Source organism: Merops nubicus, unplaced genomic scaffold (genome assembly GCF_000691845.1).
Source record: "Merops nubicus isolate BGI_N331 unplaced genomic scaffold, ASM69184v1 scaffold21096, whole genome shotgun sequence".
NCBI lineage: Eukaryota > Metazoa > Chordata > Aves > Coraciiformes > Meropidae > Merops > Merops nubicus.
In genome coordinates, this window is record NW_008617699.1 from 24,894 (window position 1) to 52,853 (window position 27,960).

At 40.0% G+C, this 27,960-nt stretch overlaps 1 protein-coding gene across 1 annotated transcript in view; it reads right to left on the minus strand.

Annotated features, from left to right (window-relative positions):
• The window catches only part of FBN1 (fibrillin 1), a 140,476-nt gene that overhangs the window by 18,734 nt on the left and 93,782 nt on the right, over positions 1-27,960 (minus strand). Inside the window, exons 31-49 of the mRNA XM_008943229.1 lie at positions 22,297-22,419; positions 21,595-21,717; positions 19,662-19,787; positions 18,023-18,145; positions 17,292-17,414; positions 16,266-16,430; positions 15,818-15,886; positions 15,581-15,706; positions 14,915-15,037; positions 14,151-14,309; positions 13,256-13,327; positions 10,934-11,059; positions 9,711-9,833; positions 6,550-6,675; positions 5,641-5,757; positions 5,111-5,239; positions 4,720-4,839; positions 4,147-4,272; positions 2,010-2,159 (exon numbers count right to left, since the gene is read on the minus strand). Coding sequence (XP_008941477.1) covers positions 2,010-2,159; positions 4,147-4,272; positions 4,720-4,839; positions 5,111-5,239; positions 5,641-5,757; positions 6,550-6,675; positions 9,711-9,833; positions 10,934-11,059; positions 13,256-13,327; positions 14,151-14,309; positions 14,915-15,037; positions 15,581-15,706; positions 15,818-15,886; positions 16,266-16,430; positions 17,292-17,414; positions 18,023-18,145; positions 19,662-19,787; positions 21,595-21,717; positions 22,297-22,419 — 2,349 coding nt within the window. The remainder of the gene's footprint in view (positions 1-2,009; positions 2,160-4,146; positions 4,273-4,719; positions 4,840-5,110; positions 5,240-5,640; positions 5,758-6,549; positions 6,676-9,710; positions 9,834-10,933; positions 11,060-13,255; positions 13,328-14,150; positions 14,310-14,914; positions 15,038-15,580; positions 15,707-15,817; positions 15,887-16,265; positions 16,431-17,291; positions 17,415-18,022; positions 18,146-19,661; positions 19,788-21,594; positions 21,718-22,296; positions 22,420-27,960) is intronic.

Genomic DNA, 27,960 nt, shown 5'->3' on the forward strand with positions numbered 1-27,960 from the left:
GAGTGGCTGAAAACTGCCCAGTGGAAAAGGATCTTGGGGTGTTAACTGACAGCCAGCTGAATATGAGCCAGCAGTGTGCCCAGGAAGCCAAGAAGGCCAACAACATCCTGGCTTGTATCAGAAATAGTGTGGCCAGCAGGAGAAGCGATCATCCTCCTGTACTCAGCACTAGTGAGGCCACAAATACTGGGTTCAGTTTCAGGCCCCTCACTCCAAGAAGGACATTGAGGTGCTGGAGCATGTCCAAAAAAGGGCAACAAAGCTGGTGAAGGGTCTAGAGCACAAGTCTTATAAGGAGCAGGTGAGGGAACCAGGGTTGTTTAGCCTGCAGAAAAGGAGGCTATGGGGAGACCTTCTCGCTCAGTAAAGCTCCCTGAAAGGAGGTTGTAGCGAGGTGGGTGTTGGTCTCTTATCTCAAGTAAGAAGTGACAGGACAAGAGGAAATGGCCTCAAGGTGTACCAGGTGAGGTTTAGGTTAGATATTAGGAAAAATTTCTTCACTGAAAGGGTTGTAAAGCATTGGAACAGGCTGCCCAAGGAAGTGCTGGAATCACCACCCCTGTACATATTTAAAAGACATATAGATGGGGCACTGAGGGACATGGTTTAGTGGTGACCTGGCAGTGCCGGGTTAACGGTTGGATTTGATAATATTAAAGGCCTCTTCCAACCAAAACGATTCTATGATTCTATAAAAAATGTTAGGCTTTCTTGAGTTGAAATACATAAGCTGACCTTTGCTGAAGCTGAAAACAACAGAACTAAAAGTAGGTGTACGCGTGCGCTGGAGGCAACAAAGTGTCTGGGACACTGTTAGCCTCCCTGTGGGAAACAGCCCTGTGCAGCTGGGCAGCACAAAACCTGCCTGTAGCTCAAGCCTTCAGAAGCAGACTCAGGTGGCACACTTGCTTGAGCCTACCAGCCTGCATTCAGAGTTCTTGTTGTGTGGCTTTTTTTTTTTAAAAAAAAAAAAGCAGCAACTTGACTGTTAATTACATGCCAAGACTTAAATTTCCCAGACTCTGATATCTTCCAGCTATTTCTTTTCTAAAAGACGAGAAAAATGGCCCTGATATTATCCTCTGAGCACAGTTTGGATAGTGAGAAATATGTGTTGACACTTCAAGGAAATGCTGCAATGTATACCAACTGACTTTGGTCTAAATGCTCCAGGGCAATGGAATGAAACACACACAGCCTGGGAGGAATACTGCAACTGGCACATTTGATTCCCTTTTCTTGCCTTGGCTTTTGTGAGGATTGTCTACAAAATATCTACATGACTTATTAATGAATTGAACTGTATTAATGTATTGCTGAAACTAGTAATGCTGTTAACCACATTTGTCAGCATGAATTCAAGTCTGTTCAGCAAATTGCACTAAGATGGCACAAAAGCCTGTTGACTTGCTTGACGCCTAGTTAGTCTTGCAAAGGATACTGACAAAGGCAAGTGTTTCTTTAGCAACAGTCCAGAGAGGCTTTCCTTCACCAGTGCCTGACTTTTGGCATTGCCTCCTATGTTTGCAAATCATTCATATTGATATGACTGTAAATGTAGATTTTTTTTAATAACGAAATATAGTCACAAAACCTAACTGGGTGACTCAGATGCGGATCTAGTTTTTTTTTTTTTTTTTTAAATTAGATTTCATGTCTATGGTGCTCCTTCGTATACTCGTTTAGAATTAGATGAATTCCACTTGTGTCATGTAGGTATTCCCATTTGGAGCCTTATCAAGGACCCACTTACTACTTTGCAACTGCTGTATGTGACATGTGCAGAGCAAAATAAGCACCTAATCATACTAATAAACCTATAAGCAAACAAGGAATATGCTTGAGACTGGACTATGCAAGGACTATGTTTTTTGAGACTGCAATGACAATTATTAGGTTTAAACACCTCTGGAAAGTTATTTTTCCTGATTCCCGCTTATAAGAATCCAAACCATCCTTAAGTTCTGAGAGACTATCATGACAATAAGGTAACCTAGTCAGTAACTCACCATCTGCTTCCTCCGGGCAGAGTTCACAGGGATCTCCCCATCCCTGTCCCTTTAAGGCACAGCAACACTCTTGTTTGGAGTGGTTTCTGGACTTTGGCACAGAACACTTGCCATCTTCAAATTTGGTAAAGCAGTAACTTACTCTCAGATCTGCACAGAGAAAAACTTGTTATTAGCAGTTAGCGTGACTCTGGACTACTTAAGACGTGTTAATTCCAAAATTACAGAACCTACCCAATGAAACACCAACTTCCATCTGAGTCTATCAAGAAGGACCATTATTGTCTCTGACTGGGGAAGATCTGAAGACAGAGGAGAACTCCCTACCCCAGTAAAAGAAAGCCATGGGATAGAGTATCCTACGTCAGTCATGGAAAAGAAGGGAATCTTCTCCTTTGCTGTGCAGAGATGGAAGGACCGTACACCCCTCTTATCTTCATGCTGCTTTGTAAAATCTGAATATTGCCTTAGTTTGTTTATATTCCATTATTAGTAAGAATCAGTTGAATCAAGAGATTTTAATCAATTTGCAATGATAATACTGTGTAGTGTTAAAATGAGAGGCAATTTTCAAGAATGCTTTCCTTCCTCATTCTTCCCCAAGGCACACACAAACAAAGAAAACTGGCCCAGTGGCACTGTATTTTACTCCCTTATGCTGGGTAACCAGGAAGAGCTGAGATCACAGACCACAAGCATCCAGAGGCAGAGAGCTGGCAGCTCCCTGTGTTGGCTGGGCCTCAGCAACAGGGCAGTTGTGGAAGCAGCTGATCATTCAGTTTTCCTGTTACAGTATCAATGCCAGGCAATGTCCACATGTTACAAAAGTCATAGGTAACAGGAAGCTTTAAAAAAAAAAAAACTTTGTTTGTCCTGAGATACTTGAAAAAGATACTCCAGTCTTCTTCAAGGGATAGGGAGAAGCCTACTTAAAGCTCATACACACAAGTGTGCATTCTCCTCTGACATTATGTGTGAAGTAGCGGTCTGTTTTCATAAAGGAGATTAGCTCACATTCTATTTTATGTTTTTGTTTTTTCTTCTTTTCTTTTTTCCCCCATTACCTGAGAGAACAATACCCTCAGAGGGAAGAAACCTCATTTATACAAGCTACAAAAGCACAGCAATAACAGCTGAGCTGCTTTCTTGAAGTTGAGTGAAGTAACAATGCCAACTGCACGGTGGTTTGGAGACTTGGATAGAATGTTTACTGCAGGTTGGATTCATTTTTACCAAAACCACAGTTTCATTTACCCCACTGTGAAGTGAAGAACGCACTATGGTGTCAACAAGCATCACTGTTCTGTGCCAAGGATAACTACAGAGGTCTTTATAAAGGTCTTACTCATCAGTGGTTCCCACTGTGCACACTGTGTATAGGACATTTAATGATGTGTCCATTTAATAATTTCAAAGTCTGTAAAATAACTCACTCCCTGTTCTGATATGCTTGCTTTTTATGCACAAAATAAACTACCATGTGGCTTCTCATTACTAGATGTTCAGGTTTCAGCATCTGATCTCTGTTTCAGTGCTCATGTTTAGGCTCTGAACAGCATATGCAGTAATCTAGAAGCCAAAAGGCACTTTAGACTTTTCTAAGCAGATGAGTGCTTATTGTCCACACACTATTTGCAAAGTTTTTCCATCAAGCTTTTTTCCTCCCACAGATGTGTGAAGAGGAATAGCATATAACAAAGCGTCATGGTGAATTTGCTAAGTGCTAAGGACAGCCTTAATCTGGGAAATGCTGCCTTAGCAGTACACTGCAGTAGTCTCCTGCCTGTGTTTGTGCTCCATCTCCATGTCAGACACGTCACAGTCTATACAGAATCCAGGTAGCCTCAACATTTCTTCCAGGGGTGCAAGAAAGGGCTGTAGGGCAAGATGATTTCCTCATTTAACCTGGTGCATTTAACGATATCTTTGCCTCTTTTACTACAATGTTCTCTTTAACGACAAACAGATGTCAGGGCAAGACAGGACCTGGCCTCAACTACAGAATCATCATGTTTTCCTTGTGAAAAACACTGTTTGAGTCCAGAGTCTCCTTGTTATATTAAAAACAGGCAGCTAATAAGGTTTTTATAAAACAGCAAACAAATTCTGAAATGCCAGAAAATAGGAATGAACTTACCTTGGCATCGCCTTCCTGTGGAAGACAACACAAAGCCTTCTGGACACAGACATTTGAAGCTGCCTGGAGTGTTGCTACATGTGCCCAGGGCACAAATCTCTGGCTGTTCCACACACTCATCAATGTCTGTAAAAAAAGCAATTAAAGAGATGAGAAATAAAAATGTTTACACTGGCAGCTGTACTACATAAAATGTAACCTTACATCATCACTGATATCTAACAGACTTGAAAAACAAAAAGGTCAAGCAAAAAGGAACAGACAAAAAGAGGAACAAGAAATCCAGGTGCAAAACCTAGGGTTAATTTTTAATTCCTTGAGTAGTGGGCAAACCTCAACAATGTGCCATCAGCCAAACAGCCTGGGCTTAGATTTTTCCTGGGATCAGATCACATAGTTCTGGTTCAAACAAAAGTTGGTGAGGTTTTTTTCTGGGAAGTGACTTACTAGTGCAGTTCGGAACTGCACAATGCCACAAAAGTGTAAACATTAATCATGTTTAGAGGCAGAGAAGAGTGCTAATATCTGTGAGTAGGTAAGAAAGGGACAGAAGAAGTGTTGTTCTCTACACACCTTCACATTTGTCATTCTGCAGGACATATCCAGGAGGACAGATACATCTGAATGATCCGTCCAAGTTCTGACATGTGCCTGGTGAGCATTTTCCAGGCTCCAGTGCACACTCATTGACATCTGAAAGAAAATACATTTATTTGATATAATGGCTGTTATCTCAATAAATCTGTGGCTGAGGCTGCTTTCATAAATTCTAATTTCATCAAACTGGTAGTGGAGCTTCCCAGGAGCAGGAGAAGAGCCATCTTCTTGTCCTTTTGTTGTTTTCTTCTGCTAGGTGCAGTGATGATAGTGTGACAGTTCTTTCTGACCTCTTCTACTTTTTTACTAAGAATATCACCTCAAGGTTTGCTGCACTTTTCTTACTGCTCTAAAAGAAAGCACTCACCAACACAAGTCCTTCCATCCAGAGCGATCTCATAGCCATCATTGCAAAGACACTGGAAGGACCCGATCGTGTTCACACACTGGCCATTCCTGCAGAGCATGCCATTTCCACTTGCACACTCGTCCACATCTAAGAAAAATAACATTGAAAGATATATAAGAAACACCTGCAACAAGCAAAATTGGATAGGTGAGTTTTTATCCACTACTTCAGCACAGTAACTCATAATACAAAAATAATGCCTTGTTTCAAAAGCAAACAAGGGAAAAACACCACTATTTGCTTATGTTGTAAAACTGTCAAAGCAAGAGTGAAAAAAAAAAAAGCATATAGCACATGCAAACATTTAAGTGGCTACAGAAAAGTGAGGAGTGAATCATCAATGAGGCCTTTCCAGACTGAAGAAATGGGGTGTTGTCTTTAATCATGTAGACCATGCAAGGTGCACTCTTAACACAGAAGATGGTACTAATGGTACTTTCATAAGTAGAAAATCTTAGAAACATGTAACTGGGCTCAGCACTCCTCACCGATGCAGTCATTATTGTGTGAGAGGATGAACCCCAAATTGCAGCGGCAGTTGAAAGAGCCAATGGTGTTCCTGCAAGTTCCATTGCCACAGGCATCTCTCTCACATTCATTAATATCTACAAAGGAGAAAAAACAAGCAGTAAGAATTTTAATCTCTGATGGAGAAAGGAAAGCCTGTAGCTACCCTACAGGCAAGAGAATTAATTTACAACCAACAAAGTGAATAGAAGGGAAAAAGGTTGTTGTATCTCCCAAAAAGAAGACTTTTACATAGGTTTATACTATTGATATTAACAGCCACAAAAATAATCAGGGGTCCAACAGTCATTTATCTTACTGTGGCTCCTACGTCACTCTTCCCAAAGGAAGTCTAAGTTATCTTTAATCATTGGTGTTTTGAAATCTCCTCATCTTGCTCAGACAACAGACACTACACTAACAGCTGTAAATGGGTTAAATACCGAACTTCCTCACTTATGAAGATGACCGGTTCTGAAAAGGGCACTTTTCTGGCAAGAAATCTACCCTTCCTCTTACTCTGTTAACAAGCAGGGTGTACACAATTGCTGCAGTGCAACATTCATCATTAAGTTTCTTGCCTAAAGAAATAAATGAGACAAGATGCTTCAGAAAACTCTAAGAAGAGTGGAACATTTTCCTGAAAAATGAAAGCATTAGCAGTTCATTAGACAGGATATCTATTTTTAAAGGTTCATTCTACTGTAATGAGATGTTCTTCATTCTTTATCAGCTTCCTATCATCTCTAATTGCCAGCTACAGCGTTTTTGCACCTCTGCCTGGTGGTAAAAGGCTCGCAGTCTCAGCTCTTGTAAGGCAGCTCTTTATGACAGAGTACAGACTTGATAACTAGCATAATGGAAGCCTAAGTGCATCTTGATATACTTGCCTATACACATTGTTCTGTCATCATTGGTCTTGAATCCGTTGTGACAGATGCAGTAGAAACTTCCAACAGTGTCAATACACTGACCATGGCTGCAGATATTGGGGATTTCTTGACATTCATTCCGATCTGAAAACAAGAGGCACAGTGAAAGTTAGCGCCTCTAAACTGCAGGGCTGGAAAGATTAGCAGCAGCAATCCTGGCAGTCAGAATACAGTACACGGACTTAATTTAAAACAGGGGGCTTAAATACTTAACGATAAAAGCATTACTAAGTAAATCTCAGAAAAGGGGCTATTTGCTTGTAAAATAACTTTTGCAACATTTGTGATGCTGAAAAAAATTCAGCATAAAACCGATATTTACCAAAGACAAATTCTTGCTGGAGGGAAAGCGTATCACCATGGCTTTGAAAAGTAGAATTAATTACATGAAATTGTAAAGGGAGACTTCTCAGTGCTCTGCATTGACTGCAGCAGATATGAAAGCCACATATAAACGACAGGTTGTATCCTTCTCATGAAAGCAACTACGTGCTTTTAGCTATGTTTGATTATAGGCCAAATTGCTTAACCTGCATGAACCATAGAAAACAAAAGGGAAATGAATCCCGCACTTTTCTCACTAAGCCTGCAGAGAGATAAAATGCATTATAGATTTATCTACTCATTCTGCGGAGGTAAAATGGGTATATGAATACACATGTTGTAGCAGCCATGCCTTCTGTAATGTGATGGTCCTGTAAACCAGACACAGCTCAAACAGTACAAAGAGTTAACGCTATACAGAGTCAGAAAATATTTTGCTAACAGCAGCAAATGCTCAGCTGCATAAATCTGCAAAGTGAGATGGGGAAAGCTATCCTGCCAGCATGTGATGTGTTGCCTCACAATAGCAGGGCATCTACTGCACTAGTTCCACAGCTGACTGCTTCCTGCTACTCTTGTTACGAAAGCTTTCAGGCAGAATCCAGGATTCTATCAATAGTAAATGAAACAAAATGTTGAAAGAACAAAATGTTTGCTGTCCAATTCCTTTTTTTTCCCCCGTGACAAATAAGAAACACGAATCAACTTAGATCTTTCTGTTGACCTCATCACCAACAAGAGCTGGTTTGATTCAGTATGCTTCCTGGCACTTTGTTTGCTGCAGTTTCAAAACAAGAGAACTGAGGTGCTGCCATAAGCTTGTATCAGAATTTATTAGATTTTAGTGTTCAGTGATTTTCTGTTACATGCAATCTAAGCAAGGCAGATGCAGTTTCTTATCAAGCTATCCCCAGTTCATTGCAAAACTAAGAATCAAAGTTATTCCTAATTGAAAAGAAACTAATGTACTACATCTTGTTTTCCTGCCTGTATTGCCTCTCCTCTACACTCTACCTGACAGGTGGGCAATCCTGATAGCCGCCCGCCCCAGGATTACCGCACATCAGCCGGGACCACCAGTAACCGCACGTGGCCGTTCACTGCGGACCAAGCTCTTCCCATGCTACGTTAATGATACTGCTGCTAATTAGAGTCCAAAGGAGGCAGTAAGGAAACCAATGCTGGATAACATGCTGTCTTAAGAACACCCAATCTTTTAAGTTCAGGAGAGCAGAAACAGAAAAAACTATGACTCTCCAGTGTTTTGTGGGCAAATGAACAGTGAATTAAAGTCCCAGGGAAAAGTAATTTCTCTTGGGGTAAACAAAGAACACTGTGACCTTTTAAAGAATTGGTGTCAGAATTGTTTTAGGGGAAAAAAATGAGTTTATATTTAAAATTATTTATGAGTTGAAGAATTATTATATAATATACCACAACAGATAATGCCAGAATGCTCTTTTGATAGTAAGGTAAATGCAGTACTCATGGTACTAGTAGCTATGACACATCAGTTTTGATTCAACAGCATATAAACTACTGGGATGTGATCATTTTCCATGCAGCAGCATGACTGACCCAATAATACTTCAAGGCGCTTGGCACTCTTTGCTCTCAACAGAGTGGTTGGGAATTTCCTTTGTTTGCTGGATCAAGTACTTTATCAACTGCTTTTATTTTGACTCTAATTGTGTAATTTTATTTTCACCAGACATAAAATAAGAGCAAAATACAGGGAAGTATTGCTGTTCATGCCAATTCATGTTTGGTATTGTAACCCGTATCACAACCTTTCCTGTCTCTTCCTGTACTGCTGTAACGAACCCATAACAACAACAATTACATTAGGAACATATTGAATATTTACATGTGCCCCTGCATAGCTTAACAAAACAAATTTTTCGTTCTCATAGTAGTGTTCTGGTTGCCCCTACACCCTTTTCTCTCAAGGGTCATATGAAACAATGAAAAACTGGACTGCAAGGAAAAGTACACTTCCTAAAACTCGAGTACTAAGAAGCAAAAGCCCAAGGAAAATATTACCAGTTTCCGTTGTAATTATTATTTTGTTCAGAAACGTATATAATATTTAGAGCTGCTTGGCTCACAGCAGTCTTTAAAACCTCTGCAATTCTTCAAGTGATCAAGATAACATGAACACCCCTGTGTACTATGATATTATATGGAAAAGCAAATAGAGAACCATAGCCTCTCTCAGTGCGTACTTAAAAATCAGGGGCCTGTTTAAATCCACACAAAAGGAAATTTAACAATAAGCTTTTTTAGTTATTTTATATGGCTAAGCAGATAAGTCCACTTTATCAGCAGACAAACCAGCAAGCAGTATAAGAATACAAGTGGCAAATAAATTGCTAAAACACATGTCACAGATTATAAGAAAAATAAAAAAATTTACACAGAGGAAGGTCCCTGCTAGGACTGCAATGGAATTTTTAGCGTCAGAGAACGGTTAGTCAAAAGGTAGTGAATCAATTGGTCTTCCCTCCCTAAACAAGACATGGGCTAAAGAAAAATGTTTGTGGTTGGTTGGATAAAGTGGAAGACAAACATCTACTCAGGTGATCAACTCTCGCTCATGCTTCTGGGCCCATATGTCTTTTGGGGGTAACCAGAATGTTTACAGGATGTCCTAAAAGATTTTGAAAGTAGGGTTCTTGGAGCCCATATCATCATCTCATACACCATCTTTCTGAAGAGGAGATATGCTTTTTTAGCACTTCTTTAGATTTCACTACCTTTTTTTGCAGAGCCCCACATAAACCTGAAGTACTCACCAGTGCAGCGGCCAGTTGATGTGAACCTGTAGCCAGGCTTACAGTCGCAACGGTAGCTACCAGCTGTGTTGACACATTCTGCATTTTGCTGACACACTGGTCCATTCTGGCATTCATCAATATCTGTTGGTACAAAAAGGGAATTTGACTGCTATGGTAAGCTAGAAAGACATCCAACCCACTTTGGTTTTAGTGTAAAGAGTATTACCTTACACAAATACAGGAATTTCTTTCTAATTCAGCAATATATCTGTTTTTTCAGAAAGTAGATATTTGGTCACATTTAGGTATCTCCCCTTAAATGTTCCCAAACCTACATGCTCCATTTGTAAAATTCATTCCTATTTATAGAATTTATACAATGGTTTTCTGAAAGTGTTGGAGGGCCCATGAAAAGCTTGTTGCAACACTTCACTTGGGTGGATTTCAGTCTTAAGACTGCAATCAGAATAAGTAAGCTGCTGTGTCTGCATAGATCTACACAGGAGACTACGAGGATCTCCCTTGATCATAACAGACCATCAGGATCCCTGTTGGATATTAGTTACTTTCGATGTAAACAACACCACAAATTTATAGGCAAAAAATTTTGACCAGTTTTCCTTATTAAGCTGCTACAAAAAGAGAATTTTATTTTCTTAAAAATGTAACTCTGTTTCAGTTAGAAATAGAATACAGGAGATGGTTTTACTCAAAGCTCTCCATGTGTCCCTTGCAGCACCCATATTGTCAGCAATCATCACCCACATCAGAGAATGACAGCGATTCATACTGCTGTCTTCAGTTTCTTCATTAAACTAACTAATACAACTTTAGGAAATGTTTAAATTGGAAAAAAAAAAAAAAAAAGTCACGTGTTAATATTATTTACCAAAATCTTTGTTTCACTAGGAAAAAAAAAGTATCTTGGAATTAAAAAAAGTTCATGCTTGTGACCTGAGTCAAGACTACCACTCTTTTCTTAGTTTTGCTGCCAAATGTGAAAAACAATGTTTCTGTCCATGACTGTTGACTCACACTGCTCCATGGCCTTAGATGTCTGATGGAAAATTTGGTATTTTCTATGCAAAAGATTTCAAAATATCTGAATTAATATAGACTTATTACACTGATACCAGTATTTTCCCCTCATCAAGGATGACTTGCAAGTATAACAGTATTTGCCAGTGTCTGAACTGCTAGCTGGTGAAATCCTGTTTTTCTGAATGAGATCAGCACTCTACCTTCACAGATTAGTAGCTTGTCATTGTAGAAGAAGCCCACAGGACACTCGCATCGGAAGCTGCCAACCATGTTTATACAGATGCCATTTTCACATACTCCAGGAATCTCTCTGCATTCATCAATATCTGCCAGAAGAAAGTTTTTTCAATACTTGTAAACAGCACTTCATGAAATCTTCTGCTACAGAATATGTCCTTATGCATTTACCCTTAAGAGAATTATCAAGCATAATGTGAACATCAGGATGTTCCCAACTGCAACAGACATTTCAAACTGTGGAAATGTAGATATTTCTTAATATTCTGACTCTTCACTGCAGTGAAGACACAGGATTGCAGAGGGTAGCACACATCATTCCTCATGTCTCCCACCCACAGTCCTGATGAACCTCTTCATCTTCCCAAGTGTTACAGTGAAGTTATTGGGAAGAGCCAAACAGAGAGAATATAACTGTCTTTGGTTTAATGCAGGACAGCATGACTGCATTCTGACTGACCACTTGTCACAATTAGTTTTGCACTGTTTCACTCTTATTAATCTGAAAAGACTTTCATGTTTTTATGTAACAGTTTAGAATTGCCAATGCCAGGTAACATCTGAAGGGCTGCCAACATGCTGTTCATTAGGTTGATTAAGCCAGCCAGCCAGGGTTTGCCAATGCTCTATATACACCTGAGTTAAGTAATAGATTTTGGCAGGAAAAAAACCCCAGCTACTATTACAATAATACATCTTGCATATTGGGTCCTTAAGTTAACACATCTGTAATATTCTGACAGCATAAAAAGATTCAGAGACTCCTCCAAAGCCTTTTCCTTTAGTAAAAATTGCTACATGCACTGATGTACACAAGACAGAGAATATGGTGGGAGTCAGCCAACATGAATTAATGTAATTTTTTTTTTTAAATTTTGCTGCCAGATCAAACTCTTCATTTCCTCCATTAGATTCTGTAACTCTGAGTCCTCTGATTATATAAGGGATGAGTCAAAATAGAACTACTTCTGTCTCTGAAACAAGCCGCTGGATATATAGAACTTTCATCCAAGCAGAAGTGTAACTTCACTTCAGGACTGTAATTACAGAGTACACAGAGCACTGTCCCTGCAGAGTGGTCACTACATTGTTCCCATACCCTGTGCCTACAGATGTAAGAGACAGGAGCAGCTCCTGTGCAAAAAGCAGCAGGTTCAGTGCTACAACCTAGCAAGACCTGCCAAGATCCCAGTGCAGCAGGGAGAGCCTGTGGTTCCCTCAGCATAAAGCCGTGTGTGCATCAGTCCCACCACAGTGCTGCCTGCACTGGGATTTACTGGTGGCCTCAGTGGGATGGCCCTTCTGTCTCACTTGGCTCCTGAATGTGCACTGCTCTGATGTGGCAGGGCAGACAGAGTAGACTGCAGTCTCCTGGCATGCATGTAAACTGCTAGAGATGCAGCCTTTACCTATGCATGGTGCAGGACCCAAGGTCTCCCTGCTGATGCTGATAAATGGTCCAAACAGCTTGAGCAGACTCTGCAACAATTTGGGCTAATGCTAATAGCTGTGAGGGGGAACTTTGCTTCAAAGAGATGACCTGGTGAATAATAAATACTGTACATTTCTCTAACTGCTTTAAAAATTACATTCCTCACTTTACTAGAAATATTTTCATCTAATTAGCTGAACACTGCACCACAGCAGCAGCTTAATGCTAAAGCACCTGATTACTGCATATGTGCTGCCTGTTTGTTACAGGGCACATTATCTGCTTCTCATTTGCATTTTTGTGTGAATAAAACCAAAAGGGAGTCCCATTAGGGATTTACTCAACTCCTTGTCTTAGAATTCCTCATTGTCTCCCTCTTTTTGTTTTGCAATTTGTTACTCATGATTCAAATGTTATACACAATAACATATGTGAGAAATATTCAAGCCGAGCAGAGAAAAGGATTTTCGTGTCAAACCAATACACAAGGGGACTGATGTGAAATGTCAGATTAAATCTCTGCTTTAGTTTGAAGGAAAGACTCCTAATTCTTCTCAGCCCAAATGCTGGTTGGCCTTACTCCAAGGCCTCTTGTTATCTGTGCCCTGCTCTTGTAGGCCTGATGACAGTTTCTTTGGACATTTACATTGCCTTGATTACAAGCAGTGATTATCATTGCCTCCAGCTAGGAGGAGCTAGGCAGGAACTTTGCTTAAACAGAGGGTTGAACTTCATTACACCGTTCAGTTGTTATTCCTTCCATGAAAAAACCCATAATTGGGAAAACAAATCTTCCCTCTTTCCTGGGCAGAGGTAGCATGGAATTTCGTTCAAAACAGAAACTACAACTCACCAACTGGTAATCCTGTATAAATGTCAATGAAGAAGCCAGGCCTTTGACTTCCACAGAGTGTGGAGAATTCATCTGCAACAGGAAAACAAAGCAGAGATTACACTATTTGGAACTAATCAACGGTCAAAAATTCATTACATCCTTTGCTCAAGAAAATTTTTGTTCTACTCTTTCAGCACCGTCAAGGGCACACAGAGACGTGCATACTCTTCCACAAGGCTCACTGTGTGAGTGCTTAGTACACACTTAGGTCGTCATTCAAAGGCCACTGAATCTAGGAAATAAAAAAATGTAGAGGGCTTGGGATACCACACTGATTTTGCTTTGCATATTCTTATCTCTGTGCATTACAGTTTTTGTATACAAATCCAGATAACTGTAAATTAAAAGTTATTCAAGCAAGTTGACGAGTCCTGCATATCTACACAATTAGCCCAGAAACTCCTACATTACATTTAGCTGCTTGACACAGATAATTCTCAGAGGAGACCAAGGTACCTCTGTAAACTCATGGCTACCAAAAAGGCCTTCTCCTGCACACAGCAGGCAAGGTGCAGCAAACACCGTATTTGTTGGAATGATGCCAATAAAAACTTGGTCAGTGCCTCAAGACTGGATCAACAAGCACTTAGTAAGAGACAGATTAACCAATATGAAGTCCCCCAGACAGGGAAACTGGCACAAAGAAGGCATGGCCCAGCAGCATGAACCCAACTCCACATATCCCTTCATTGTGGCTGGGGCTGATCAACTCCAGGTCAAAAAAATAATTAATCCCTTCATTTTAGACCCAGAAAAGCAGACAAAGAATAGCATCTTTAACAATGTTATGTCCATCAATAGTAATTACAATGTTACAAAGGCTTTAAAATAGTTTTGCAATGCAAAAACATACCAGTGCTTGGGATAGGACACTGTTCACAAGGCTTATTCCATGCACGTCCAATGTTGTAGGAACAGCAGCACATTTTCTTAGTCATATTAAAGAGCAGCTCACCATCACAGGTTTGATTGTCAGCATAGTAATTTCTGTAACACAGACTTCTTCTCATATCTGTGAAAATGAAGAAAGACCCAAGCCAATGCACTAGCAGCTCTGAAGGGTTTAGGAGCTACCTCCTTCAAATATTTACTTTTTAGACCCTTGTCAAGTAGATGCTATAGCACTGTAGAATACTACAGAACAACTTGTACTTAGACTAAAAGCACAAAAAAGTGTTTGCAATACACATATTCAAGAGTAACCAACATGGCTGTAACACTGATCAGACTCATTAAAAGAATCAATATTGGCCTTGTGCCCAACACCAAAAAACATGAGCTAGTTTATGGTTACTCCTAAGAACTTCGAACAGCTTGTGACTTCATTCTGTGAAGTCTGAGTAAATTTAGTAGTGTTTCACATGCAGCTGAAGTGAAACTTGCAAGGGATGCATACCCGATATATCAAATAAAGGAGAAATTCTGATGAGGTACTGAAATACCTGTATTAGAAGTGACCTGCCCTGTTTTCTTAGCCAAAAAAAAAAAAAAAAAACCAAAAACATCTTGTTCTTTAACTTAGTTGATTCTAGTATAACTAAATTCAGAGAAACAGCTCTGGTTTGTGCTCAGTAAAGCCTTGGCCCAAAGATATGGTTAAGAAATCCCAGCTCATACCCATGCAGTTGTTTCCTCCATTGATTTGCATGTAATCAGGAGGACAGATGCAGGTGTAGTTCCCAACAGTATTGTAACACGTCCCAGGTCCACAAATGCCAGGTGTATCACACTCATTTACATCTAGAAGAGAACAAAAAGGCAGTGAGTGGCCACAGAAGCTTTCTCATTGTGCTTCCAAGATTGAAAATGTAACACCTGAAACGGAAAGATACCAGTGGAGGGAAGCTGAAAGAGTTCTGATCAAGGTCATGGTGGAGCAAAGCCCACACAGAGAAGGAAGCATGAACACACTGCAAGCAGCCCAGCACTCATGGGGCAAGCCTGCTGCTTATCTTACTGTTTATTCACTACCCATTACCAAACAGCAATTTTTAAGTAAAATACAATTCACTAACCAGCTATTAAAGAAAAATTGCTGGGTTTTCTGGTTTGGATCAAAATCTGATCATTTTTAACAAAAATTAGCATATATTTCAACATGGTCAAGAAGGAATTTTCCCTCTCTCAGTGCAAGACTTCAACTTGTGCCATCTTTCCCACCACCTTTAAGCTTCATGCTGTTTGTCTGATTTTGTTCCTTTTCAAGGACAGATTAATCCTTCTGCACCTGTCATCGATCCCTAGGAATGAGAGCAGCAGACTAGTGAAGTGGAGACTACATACCATCACACACCCGAGTCTCTTCGTTCAGATAGTACCCTGACGGGCACTGGCACTGGAAGCTACCAAATGTATTAATACACTTTCCTCCTTGGCAAAGTCCTGGCAGTTCCTGGCATTCATCAATATCTGTTCAAACAAAACAACAAATATTTCATTCACGCTTTTCCATTAAAAACAACACACACTGAGGAGTTTCATAATTTTAGATGTGTAAACATAGGAAAATGTAAATGTTACCTTCTAATATAACTGTAATAGGGTTTGGTCGGAATCCTTCCCCTCCAGGGCAAAGCACCTTATATTCAGCTGAAAACAAAATAGATTTATGAAGTTAAAAAGAGTAGGAAAAGAGTAGGAACCTTTTCGGCACAATCATTTTTAAAAATCAATCAGATTATTATGGGTAATTTAAATGTCCAGTAACAAAGTATCTGGTAAGAAACAGATTTTACTCTGTAACATGAATTGCTATTTCACTTCATAATGTAGTTTTTGTGTACAGCAAACTTCCTCAGAACTGATAACAATATTTTGACTAAAACTTTTTGAAAGACTAATAGAGTTTTTGGTTAAGAACAGTGGAAACGGGTCCCCTGCATGTACACAGTAAATGATTATACTGGTATTTGAGTTACCTGACCAAACACATTGTATTGTTGAGTTTAACTCAGAAAAGTTGACTTACTCGTGTTCACAAGTGGGCAATGTTCACAGGGAACTCCCCAAGCTTTGCCCAGGGAGCAGCAACAGGAGGCCTTGGAAACACCCACTCCAATCTCATTGCTGCAGAAGGTGCCACCGTTATCTCCACGAGTTTTAATGTCCAGGTAGCAGTTGCCAGATCGTGTATCTGTTCAGAATGCACACAATGATAAACACATCTTGTGAGAGTGAAAACACTATACATCACTCAGGATGAGGGATACCTTCAGAGGGCTCTCATTTCCTGGAGGACAGGTAAAAAAGGTAATGTGTTGTCCAGGAGGGCCTATCTTGTCCCACTTAGATAGCACAGCGGTGACCCATTTCTTGGATTTTTTTGAATTCTTACTTACTTTGAAGTAAAGGATTTATTCAGCATGACCAAGGGCAGTTCAGCCAGGCCTCTTCTCATTTTGAATCACATTTTCACCAACGTTTCCACATCCAGTTCCAGAAACCCACCACTTTCTCCTCTCCTTGAGATTAACAAGCATGAAAGCATCTACTAAATGCTAGAAAATTCAAATTTAAGGAGCATGCCTATGCCCTTTTAAACAAAAGCCAAAAAATATCAGAGGATTGCTAAGCAGCTGGAGCCTAATACAAGAGCATCTCCACTGGTCATGAAGCTGCACCTAAACAAACTGTGCTCAGTGCTCCAAAGCATGGGTGGCTGTATGCTGCAACTTCATTCACCTGCCATCTTGGGGTCAGCTGGATGTTGGTTTAAGCTTGTTAAAATTTCAAATTGTCTCCTGGCTGCTGTAAATTGTGGACAGCTGTAACAAGCCCCAAGGGGCTGGTTCTGGCAGCCGGGCACTGCTAGCATGCCACATCTGGACATATTTCTGCTGCACTATTACAACTTCTAAGCCCGAGGCAGTGGGGTGGGAGTTGGAAAGCCTGCTCCAGCCCTCTTCTACGACTAGGACTTTATTTCTAAGCAGTTAGTCTTGCAGTCCCTCTGTGCAACTTCATATTTAACAATAACAATAAGATGGTCCCTTACCAACACATCCAACTCGGGTGGGATTCAGCTCAAAATCAGGAGGGCACTCACAGGTGTAACTACCAGCAGTATTGATACATGTGCCACTAATGCAGGTTGTGGGATCTGCACACTCATTAACATCTGCAAGAAAAAATGTCCTGTGGTAAGCAAATACTTCAGTACATTGGAAACCACCAATACATCAGGTATCACATGCTGACCACCAGAAACCTGTTAGTTATGAAACGCTGATCTCCAGAAAGCTCAAAAAGAAAAAAAAAAAATCAACATTTTAGAACAGTAATCTGAGATTAATTCATCATTTCATGTGGCGGGGGGAAGTGTTTTTCCTGGAAAAACATTCTATGAACTAAAATTCACATAAAATACTAAAGAAATGCTTAAAGGAAGAATACAAGACAAGGTCATAGCTTACCATCCAGTACTGTGAATGGAAATTACAAGGCACAGCACATCTCTGCCTGGGAGATGTGGACAGACAGAAGGGTTATCTCTGCTCATTTCCCCCTTCTTCTCTTAAGCCAATGGGATAACAGAGGTTGACAAAGAAGGGGCAAGAGGAGCATAGAAAAGGCAAGAAGCAGAATCATGTGCTATACAGTAGGGAAGTCTGTATTTTCCTACAACTAGTCTCATTTGTATAGTTTTTTTCAAAGAAATTCCAAAGGAGCTGACCATGACACTAACAGTGTGAAGTTACAAAGCTCGTTGTTCAAAATGATCTTTACCTGTGCAGTTACCACCACTTCTGTCCAATTCGTAGCCCACTTCACACTCGCACCGGAAAAGTCCAGGGAGGTTATGACAAGTACCGTAGACACAGATGTTAGGAAGTGAGCACTCATCAATATCTGACAGAGGAAAAGGAGGGGGAAAATATGAGCCTTCCTTATCTTTCCAGGATAGGGAACGGCAAAAACATTCAGAAAACGTGGATCTGGAAACCAACTGCTCTGCACACCATGTAAGACCAGAAAATAACATGCAAGACTTATGTGGAGCCTAAGGAACCTAATTCGTGACCTTTTAGGGCGGCAAAAGCCTCTTTCCAGTGTCTCTGAAGGCATGCCAGAAACAATTTGAACTTATTAGTGGGCTAATCTGACAAGTAGCAAAATTAAACATGGCAAGAGATATATTTTAAAAATTAAGTTTATTCTAGATCAGCAGTCATCTGCAGAAAGCTGGACATCAGCAAAGGAAAAGCTTGTGTCCAAAGCTGAACTTGATGTTCATCTTCAGGTTTCTGCATTTGACAGATCTCAAGTTTGGCAAGCAGAGGTCATTTTCGTGCCTTTTGTCCAAATCATTGCACCCAATTTATTTTTCCTCAATGCTGCAAGCATTGCACAAAGAACAACTAATCTGATAGAATAAAAAAAGTGTTTACAAAGGACCTTAAATTACTGCATTTAGTGTATACATCTGAGACATCAAGGAAAGTCTGTTTTAGCAACAGGAGCTTGGCTCTATATAAGCTATTTAAAGTTAGCTAAAAGGTTTGAAAGTAAATTGTTTCATGAAACATTATGAAAACTAGTATTGTTCTAGTTTACACAAAAGTTCACTCTCATAAATTACTTCTCTTGGTAGATTACTAAAAAAAATACACAGAACACTTTTCAGGGGAAAAAATACTATTTATAGTGATGTACTTACAAACTCCATCAAATGCCAGTTTCTATGAGTTATTATTACCTCAGATTATATGGCTGCTGGACTGATTAGTGTTATATCAACCGAGGATTTAAAATGTTACAATCAAATATATGACCTTAATCATGTTTGTAACACATTTATTATTTGATTTTTGTGGATCTTTGCATATGCAAAGGTCTTACGAATGAGTTGTAAGCAGTTAACTGACAACTTTCAAAACTGAACAAATACTCATGGGATTTTTATTTTAGTGGTCATATAAACTTTCTGCAAAGCTTCAAATTGATTCTGCACCTCACAGAAGCCCTCGAGGCACGTTCACTGTGTTAGCTACCATATCAGTGTTTTGCAGTTTCATATACATCAAGGCAAAGTAACAACTTTTCCCATTTAACTTATGAATAAAATGCAGATACAAATACCTAAGATGAAATGGCAGCTGACAGCACCATTTGGATCATCAATCAGAGCTATAAATAATATGCCTAAAGAAAGATTCAAAAAAACTGTTCCCTCTATATATAGCAGGTAGATGAACACTGACAGGCCCATACTAAATCTATAAACTAAAACTAAGCAACTACTATTGACAATTTTCACACAGTTCTTAATACAACCTCAACAACAACCAATTGTAAAATCTTTCAAACATAAAATACTACTAAGGTAGAATTTGTTGAGTGTTGTTTAAAGCTTACAGAGAATTACCTTCACATGCTTTCCCATCTGGGCTTGGCAAAAAGCCCATATCACATTCACAACGATATCCTCCAGGGGCATTGAGGCACTGCCCATTTTCACAGAGGTTCAGGTTTTCTGAGCATTCGTCGAGGTCTGTAAAAGGAAGAGAAATTGCAGGTTTACAGTAAACATGGTTTTCTCACCAACATTTGTTTCAGCTGAAGCATGAAGTGTTCCAAGGAAATTAATTGTTCTATTAGTTCTGAACACTTGCAGAAGAACTACAGTCTAGTTATGTGCAGAGGCTATTATATGTCACAGCTTGGTGTACTTCTGATATGTTGAAAACACAGCTTCTAATCAAAAGGAAAATCAGAGAGAGGCACAGAGTCCTAAAGTAGTTATAGTTAATAACAACTGGAAGGCAGTACACAGAGTCAAATTTAGACTCAGAATGAGCACGTGAATTTTATTATAGTTATTGTTTCTATTACAGCAAAGCCTAGAGGCAGCAATTGAAAAAAGAGGTTTACTGTGCAATGAGCAAACATAAGGTAATAGGCAGTCTCCATGCCAAACATACAAAACACTGACAAAAAGTGGCACTGAGGTAAAACCAACTTCATCAAAATTGAACTGCAGGTTAACAGCTGATGAGAAAAACAGCCTGGCTACTGCACTACACTGCCCTCCAGTTAGATTGTGGCCCTTACTCTCTTAGCTGGAATTTTATGTATCAGAAAAACACCCTACTTTTTGCAGCAGTCTGGTTGGCAGTGTAAGCTTGTAAAAGTCCATGGCGGGCAAATCAAAGGTAGTACCTACCAGGGTGAATGCTGCACACCTTGGCATAAGGCTTACAAAGCACTTGCATGCCCTAGTCCCGCCACCTCTTGAATCCCTGAACAATAGTGTCCAAATTAAAAAAAAAAAAAATAAAACAAAACCAAAGTTCTACTGAATGCAGAAACTCCATAAGCACTCCATTTCAAAGATGTAGTTTACAGACTTCTGGAAATCATCATATGGGAAATTAACAAAGAGCACTGGGTTATGAAGGCCACTAAGGAAGCTGAATCAGATTCAAGAGTAAATTATACAGAGAGAATTAAACAGAATCCCATCCATTTAGAATTTGGAGCGATTCAAATCCAGATTTAAACCTGCTGAGCCAGATTCTCAGATGCCATAAAAAACGTGCTCTATTTGATAGAGTGCTGATGATTTGTCCCAGCTGCAAACCTAGCCACCCAACTGTCTATTGCACGGCTTTATTCAAGCACAGTCCCCATCCATGTAGCCTCACCAGCAACACTGATATCCTTAGTGGGCTCCTTAGCAGGGCTCCTGATGGGCAAGTTTATGGGAGATAATCTGTTCTTCAAAGCAGAAGACTGAAGTGTGGGTGGCACATATCTCTCTAGCAATGTTTTATAATCACATTTACAGTTTATAAAATGAGGTTTCAGAAGCAGCTACTTCCATCACTCTACATGTCAGCACAGCATCCTAACATCATCTCACACGATGATGCAGTAAAGAGGGCAGGACAGCACACGCTCGCTTGGGGAAAGGGAAAACATTTTAGGCATTTTTACGAAATAATTTTAAAACATGTACCCTATTATTTTAATGTTAAGGTGGGCAGCTAATGGACTGGTTTACTAACTAGCCAAGAAAATGATCAAGCATTTTTTTAACAATTTTGCCACTCACTCCAATTAACAAGAAAAGCTCAATGAAAATTCACATTTTATCAAGAGACAAAAGTGACTGTCTTAGAGCAGGTATAATACACAGTGTTTCTTTCCAGATATGGCAACTGAGGGGAAGTAGAAGACAATGGAAGATGACGTATCACAGAATAATTTAAAAGCTATTTTTGTGTACTGAATCATAGACTAACTGAGGTTGCAATGGACCACTGGAGGTCATGCAGTGTTTTCCTAAGAAAACTCACCTGTACAAGTGAAGCCATCCCCAGTATAACCTTCTTTACACAGGCAGCGGTAAGAGCCCATTGTATTCTTGCAGTCAGCATGTGGGCTGCACATGTGGGTTCCATTGGAGCACTCGTCCAGATCTTTAAAATAAGAATAAATAAAAAGAATGAAGAAAATTTAAAAAGCAATGTTATTTAAAAAAAAAAAAAAAAAAAACACACACACAACAACCCACTGTGAATACAAACAGAAGCTCTGCTTTAAATAATCTTCCATAATAAAACCCACAAAATGTGGGGTCATCTGACTGGAAAAGCAGGCACAGCTTATTTGCAACCCAACAAAGAAGTCTGACACAGTGACTGTGAATGAGGAAGCTGCACGGCACTCTCAAAATTAAGACCTGTATCTTGTTTTCACAGGGAGCACAGGACACCTCTCACTGCCTCCCACCAGCTGCCCTCAAGGACACAGAATCCCTCTCCAAGATCCAGTCTGTTCTCCCCATCTTGCAAGACAAACACGAGATAATTATATTGATAATGCTGATTTCCATGGCAGAGAATTTGTCTTCCAACAGATCACATCAAATTGACCTAAGAAGCTTGCTAACCACTTGCATTCTCATTTTGTAGGTGTGGTATTGTGGTTTTTTTTTTTAGAATTTCCAGGACCCTGACCTAGGAATGTCTGACCTTACAAATGCATATGGTCCTCACCTGTGCACTTGATACCATTTCCAATCCAGCCAGGGCTGCAGCTACATTTGAAACTTCCTGCTGTGTTTGTACATATGGCATGTCTATCGCAGTTATGGGCTCCAATCTCACACTCGTTGATATCTGTAAAACCACAGAGATGTTTGAAAAGCTCATGGATCAAACATTTTCCTGTCCAGATAACTGATACTAGAACTTCACAAGAAAGACAATGTGAACATGAAATCAAGTTTTCATTTCTCAATAATATCACATTTAAAAATGAAGCATAAGAGCAATAAAATCACAACAAAGAAAAGCAAAGAAGCATGTAGCATGTTTCAAACTTGCTGCCCTCCTATCTATTTTTCTGATAGGCATATAAAGCAATAGGTCTGCAGCTCACTCCAAAGCCTGGTAACCTTTACCTTCAAGGAAGGAAACAGTAACTCAGGTTTTCCTTTTACTAATTGGTGCACTCAGAAAGGATGCGAGGCCACAGCCTTTGAAAAGAGACTAGCATCCATAAAGATTACCACTGCAGATGTTTGGCATCCTGGTATGAAAGTTTGTCAAGCAGCTTTGCAATAGGTTGTAGGTCAAGTTTGATGACTAAGAGCTGGTGTGAAGACCTGTGCTCACCTGGTGATAGAGAGACACCACTATAATGTACTGGTTTGCATCTTGACCCTACGTTAGCATGACTGAGTTGAAAGAAGGCAGCTTTCCCATTTGCCCACCCTGAAGTCTAAAGGGATGGACTCAGGTGGTTGTACATTGCATAGTTTGCTAAAAGAGGCAACTCTGCTGCCCATGGACTCCATCTGTAAGGGTGCTCATGAATGCCAGCTGGGTACCACCTGCCACTCCTCCTAGGATTAGCCCTAGGTAGTTAAGGATGCCAGGTTCTGCTTTGATAGAAAACGTGTGGAAGACTGGCTGTATCACTATATTAAATGTGACAGCTAATGGACACAAAGATTATCAGGTATGCAGCTTCTTAAGAACTTAAGAAACCTAACACAAGGGAAAAAAGTCAACATCCTTGGAGACACCAGGCAGCAAGTCATGCAATCTTCAACTTCTGCATTTGTGCCAGCACATTCTATTTCAGTACTTGCTATTTTCACCTTATTTTCATTCTTGAGTATTCTCTGGCAATGTCAAAATGCATAGACCAAAAAAACCAAACTGAACCCTGTTCTTTGTCACAAAACAATATTAACACCCCATATAAGTACTTGGAGAATGTATAAACTCAAAGACAAAGTTTTCAGAAATTACTAGTGGTAACTAAAACAAAACTGGTAGGAATTTTCTTACACATCTGAACTATGGATCTTACAGGGTTTTCTGTAACTGAGCTCTGTCTAACTGCTTCACTTCCATGCAGGATGTAAATTATCTGGCATTCACATCAAACCACTTATATCAAATACTTATATCAAATTCTTCAGCCCTCTGAAGTGCCTTTGCCATTACAGTAAGCCAAATCACCTCATTCTGTACCGTAGCTGATTGAAAGGGAAAACAAGCTCACAAACTCTCTGCATGATTCCACACATCAAAAACCCTGTTCAGATCCCTCAAGAAGATGAGTAAGAAAACGCATTAGCTATCAACCGTGTAACAGCCTTTGGACTTCTCAGCCCCCAGACCACAGACTTCAGTTTCGCTATCACTGTTCCTACAACAATTAGCTCTTTAGAAAGGGCAAGACAGTGAAGCTATTGGGAAAGTGTCCAGGTATCATCTTCACCACTTCCTTTGTAACTCCTTTTTAGGTTTTTCTGACCACCTTTCTTTAGACAAAAGGGTCTGTGTCCTTTCTCTATGCCCTGTACATGTATTTCGTCTTTTCACAAAGGCTGCATGTGACTCTGAGAAGCAGATAACATGTGTCTCTCATCCTACAATTAAATACTCAAGTCCAGAAATTACCCAAACCCACTGACGATTTGGGGTTCTGTTGTTGTTTGGTTAATTTTGTTTGGTTTGTTGGTTTTAAAACCTGTACAGTGGAACTGCATCCTCTCTTACTTCCCTGGGTTTCTTTCTAAACAAGGTATTTCTCTGAATCAAAACCTTAGACATGAGTATTCCCATAATCTGAATTCTGATGTCTAGGTAGAGATCTAAATCTGGCAGCTGGAATCTGTTATTAATGACCATTGACTGCACCAACAAGCCTGAAAACATGCAAATGGACATTTACATTTCAAAACTTAAAAAAAGGGTTAGCAGCAGATAGTCTCAGAGCATATTTGCCTTCAGCATGTGCAGAAACTCCCATGAAGATAACACCACCCTAAACAGGAAACTACTGTCTGTCAAAAATCTTAAGGGTGGTCAGAAAAAAAAAAAACAAACCCAAACTCATTTTGGCTTGGACTGAAGGGAAAGACTAGAAGGAATTTCAAGAGGTCAGCTACAGTATATGTTGACATAAAAAAGCTGATGCAAACACTCTACATTTTAACCTTTACGTGATTTTAAAATCCAAACTGTTAAATCAATGCTAGCATTGAGATTGCACTGTATTTGATTATCTACAAACAATCACATGCTTCCTCATACCCTGCAGAGAACAACAAAACACCACAACAAACATCATCAGTGGAGAGATTTCTGCCAAGAACTTTTGTACAATCACCATACATAAACAGAAACTTGTATGCAACAGCTACACCACAATGAAGTCATGCTCAGGCTCTACATTAAGGCAATCTAAGACAAATTTTCAACTTTATATTAAGAGACTGTGGATCCTGTCCCATCCCACCTCGCACTGACCTGCTAAAACTTTGCACCTGAGAGCCCCCATGAACATCACTCAGCAGAACAGCAGCACTGTGACACTGGGGCCCTTGCACTGGACACTTGTTCCCGTCAGCTGCTTGACACACATACCAAAAAAGCTTGGAATCCTCTGCAGAATGGAAGTTGCGAGCACACATTTATATCCAAACAGGAGTATTTATACTGGGATCAACTTTCTCAGACATCATCCACTGAAATGCTATTCCACTTGCTTTGAACAAAATCCTGAAATCCTTTTCAGCTTTTTTCCAGGAAAAATTTTCAATAGATTTCAATGCTTTTTGCCTGGGTAAAGATCAAATAGGGAAGGCAAAATATATTCTCTAATACCATTTACCTTTACTGGGACATTGCAGGGCTTATTTCATTGATGCATAGAAATGTTTTCAGATACCTAAATGAAAGCTGATTGAGGTATATAAAATACCATCACTGGCTTCATCCCAGATTTTAGTTATTTTCAAAGCTATCTGCATTTAACTCAGATGTTGTTTTGCTATAATCCCTATTCTCTCCTTTCATTGCACAGCTGAGTTATAAGCCTAAATTTATTGCAATGCAATTATTTCCAAGGCAAAAGAGATCTCAGACCAAACACTGTCCTGTGTAAATGGAGCAGTGAAATCAATGGAATTTATGCCTGCTTATACTGGAGCTTAATATGGATTTATGTTGCCATAAGTATTGAATTATGGCTTCAAAGAATGAAACAAAAAGAAGTTGAGCTCCGTAGGGGAAAAATTAACTCAACAAAAATCTTTAATAAGAGCATGAGTCTAGATTATGCTGTCTGCATGGCAGTACAAACAGTACTACACTTAAAATGCTCCAACTATTTTCATATAATTATTTCAAGAGAAAGGCATTAATCGGTCTGAGTAAAGGTATCATGACCCAAAGAGCACACAGGACACTACTCAAGTCAGGGTTTCACACAATGATGGCCTGTTCCCATTGACTTCAGGGGGATTTTCGCTAAAGAGTAACGGAGTGAGTCACTGATTTATATCAAGCTTCTCCTTCTGCCTCCAGTATGAGGCCATGACAAGCCAAGGAAAATAAAGACATTCCATTCTGAGACTGACACTGCATCCTCAGCCGGTCCCATTGTGCCTCAGTCCTGCTGCACACATGTTCTCAGCTTTCTAATTGCACAACTCCCATTAATACTAAGGGAGTTGTCTGCCTACAACAGATGAGAATACACATGATAAATAATATGTGGATCTGACATCATAATAATCCAAAGCACTCTGGGGAAAAAAACTGTCAGTCATCCTGTTTTGTTGGCTCCTTCAGTTCTTTTCGCTTGACAAATATTTTTTTCTCTCAAGCCTTTGGCAATTAATAAAGCATCTCTCCCATTAATCACAAAGGACCATATTTTTAGGGTTGTAGATGTGCAGCAAAAATACACATCATATGTACCTGTCACATTGGCACTATGTTGCAAACGTGGCAACCAAAGGCAAGAAACAAGCTAGCCAGTATCTGCACAGCGCATCCCTACGCAGCGTTAAACTCGGCCAGAGAGGAGCACAGGGATAAGTCAGTGTCTCCTCACCTACACTCTGGAAACCCCTAAGCCATTGCTCTGCGTTTGAACAGAATGAGCGTGAACATTAACCCATGAAAATTCACACGTTCTCCACAGTGCATTCTGTAAGGTTTCACTGGGCCTTCAATACTCTGTAAGGATTCATACAAAAATGTGAATTTAATTCAGATTCTGCCTGTAAGTCAGTACTGTTTGTCAGGAATTATGCAAATCCTTTAAGCATTTTCTAACTTTTACTTTTTTTTTTTTGGCACTTTCTGCATATCTATGCATTTTCTCACACTGATGTTTCACAGGTGTTTCAAGCCTGAGCCTGATTCCCACAGGGCCAGTCCTCTGGAGGAAGTCACAAAGCATTTCCTCCTCCTGGGTCGCTGCCCATGTAATCAGGTAAGTAAAAGGAAAGGCTCTTCAGAGGGACAGGACCGTGGATTTCAACTTAGCGCTCACAAAAATAGAAAAATATATAGAAAAAAAATCCCTTATTCTGATTCTACATCTGTAAAATCATTTTGTCTTGGAATCACGCTTGGATATTATTCAGCATACTGCACTGTAAGCATCCCTTGGAGTTTCACATGGGGCAGTGCAGTTCTTGCCTGCTATCCGTCCTTACGTCATCAGCCTGGGGTGCAGCATGTTATTGCTGGACAGAAGCCCACTCACAATACGCTCCTTCTGTAAAAACCCCATTTGGTGGGCAGCATCTTAATATGATTATCTTCTGGTATTTGGCCTCACACAGACAGCTCCCAGATTCATAAGGGGAGATGTATTTGTTTTACCGATACCAGAACTCTCTTGTACTATCAAGACTGAAACACAATGTGTTATTAATGGCCAGAAGTCAAAGGCAGAGGAGAGAGGCAAGCACATTACGGACCCGTTTCTGAGGGCAAATGACAGGGCTCAGCTCTTCCTTTCACCCTATCAGCTGTCCTTCTATTTATAACTATGTTATTGCCAGCCATGCAGGCATGCAGTGGGCACTCATTGCTCTGTTACCCGTTACTACATCGTTACCAGATGACAGTAAGTAATGTTTAAGACCAAACTCTCTAACCTCACTCCCACGCCAAGGCAAGAGCCGAACATCTTTCACCAGCCTTTCTCCAAATGGCACCAGCATGGCCCTTGCAGAGGGAGAGCCTGGTCTCAGCCCTCAAATTCCCTGAGACTGCTGTGGAGAAATTCAGCTGACTTTTAAAGCACATTTATTTTTGATCTGATGGCTATCCTGGGCAATTTCTGCCCTCAAGTTCACCTTGTTCAGTTTGACTTTGTGAAGAGCACCCTAAGCTTGTGCA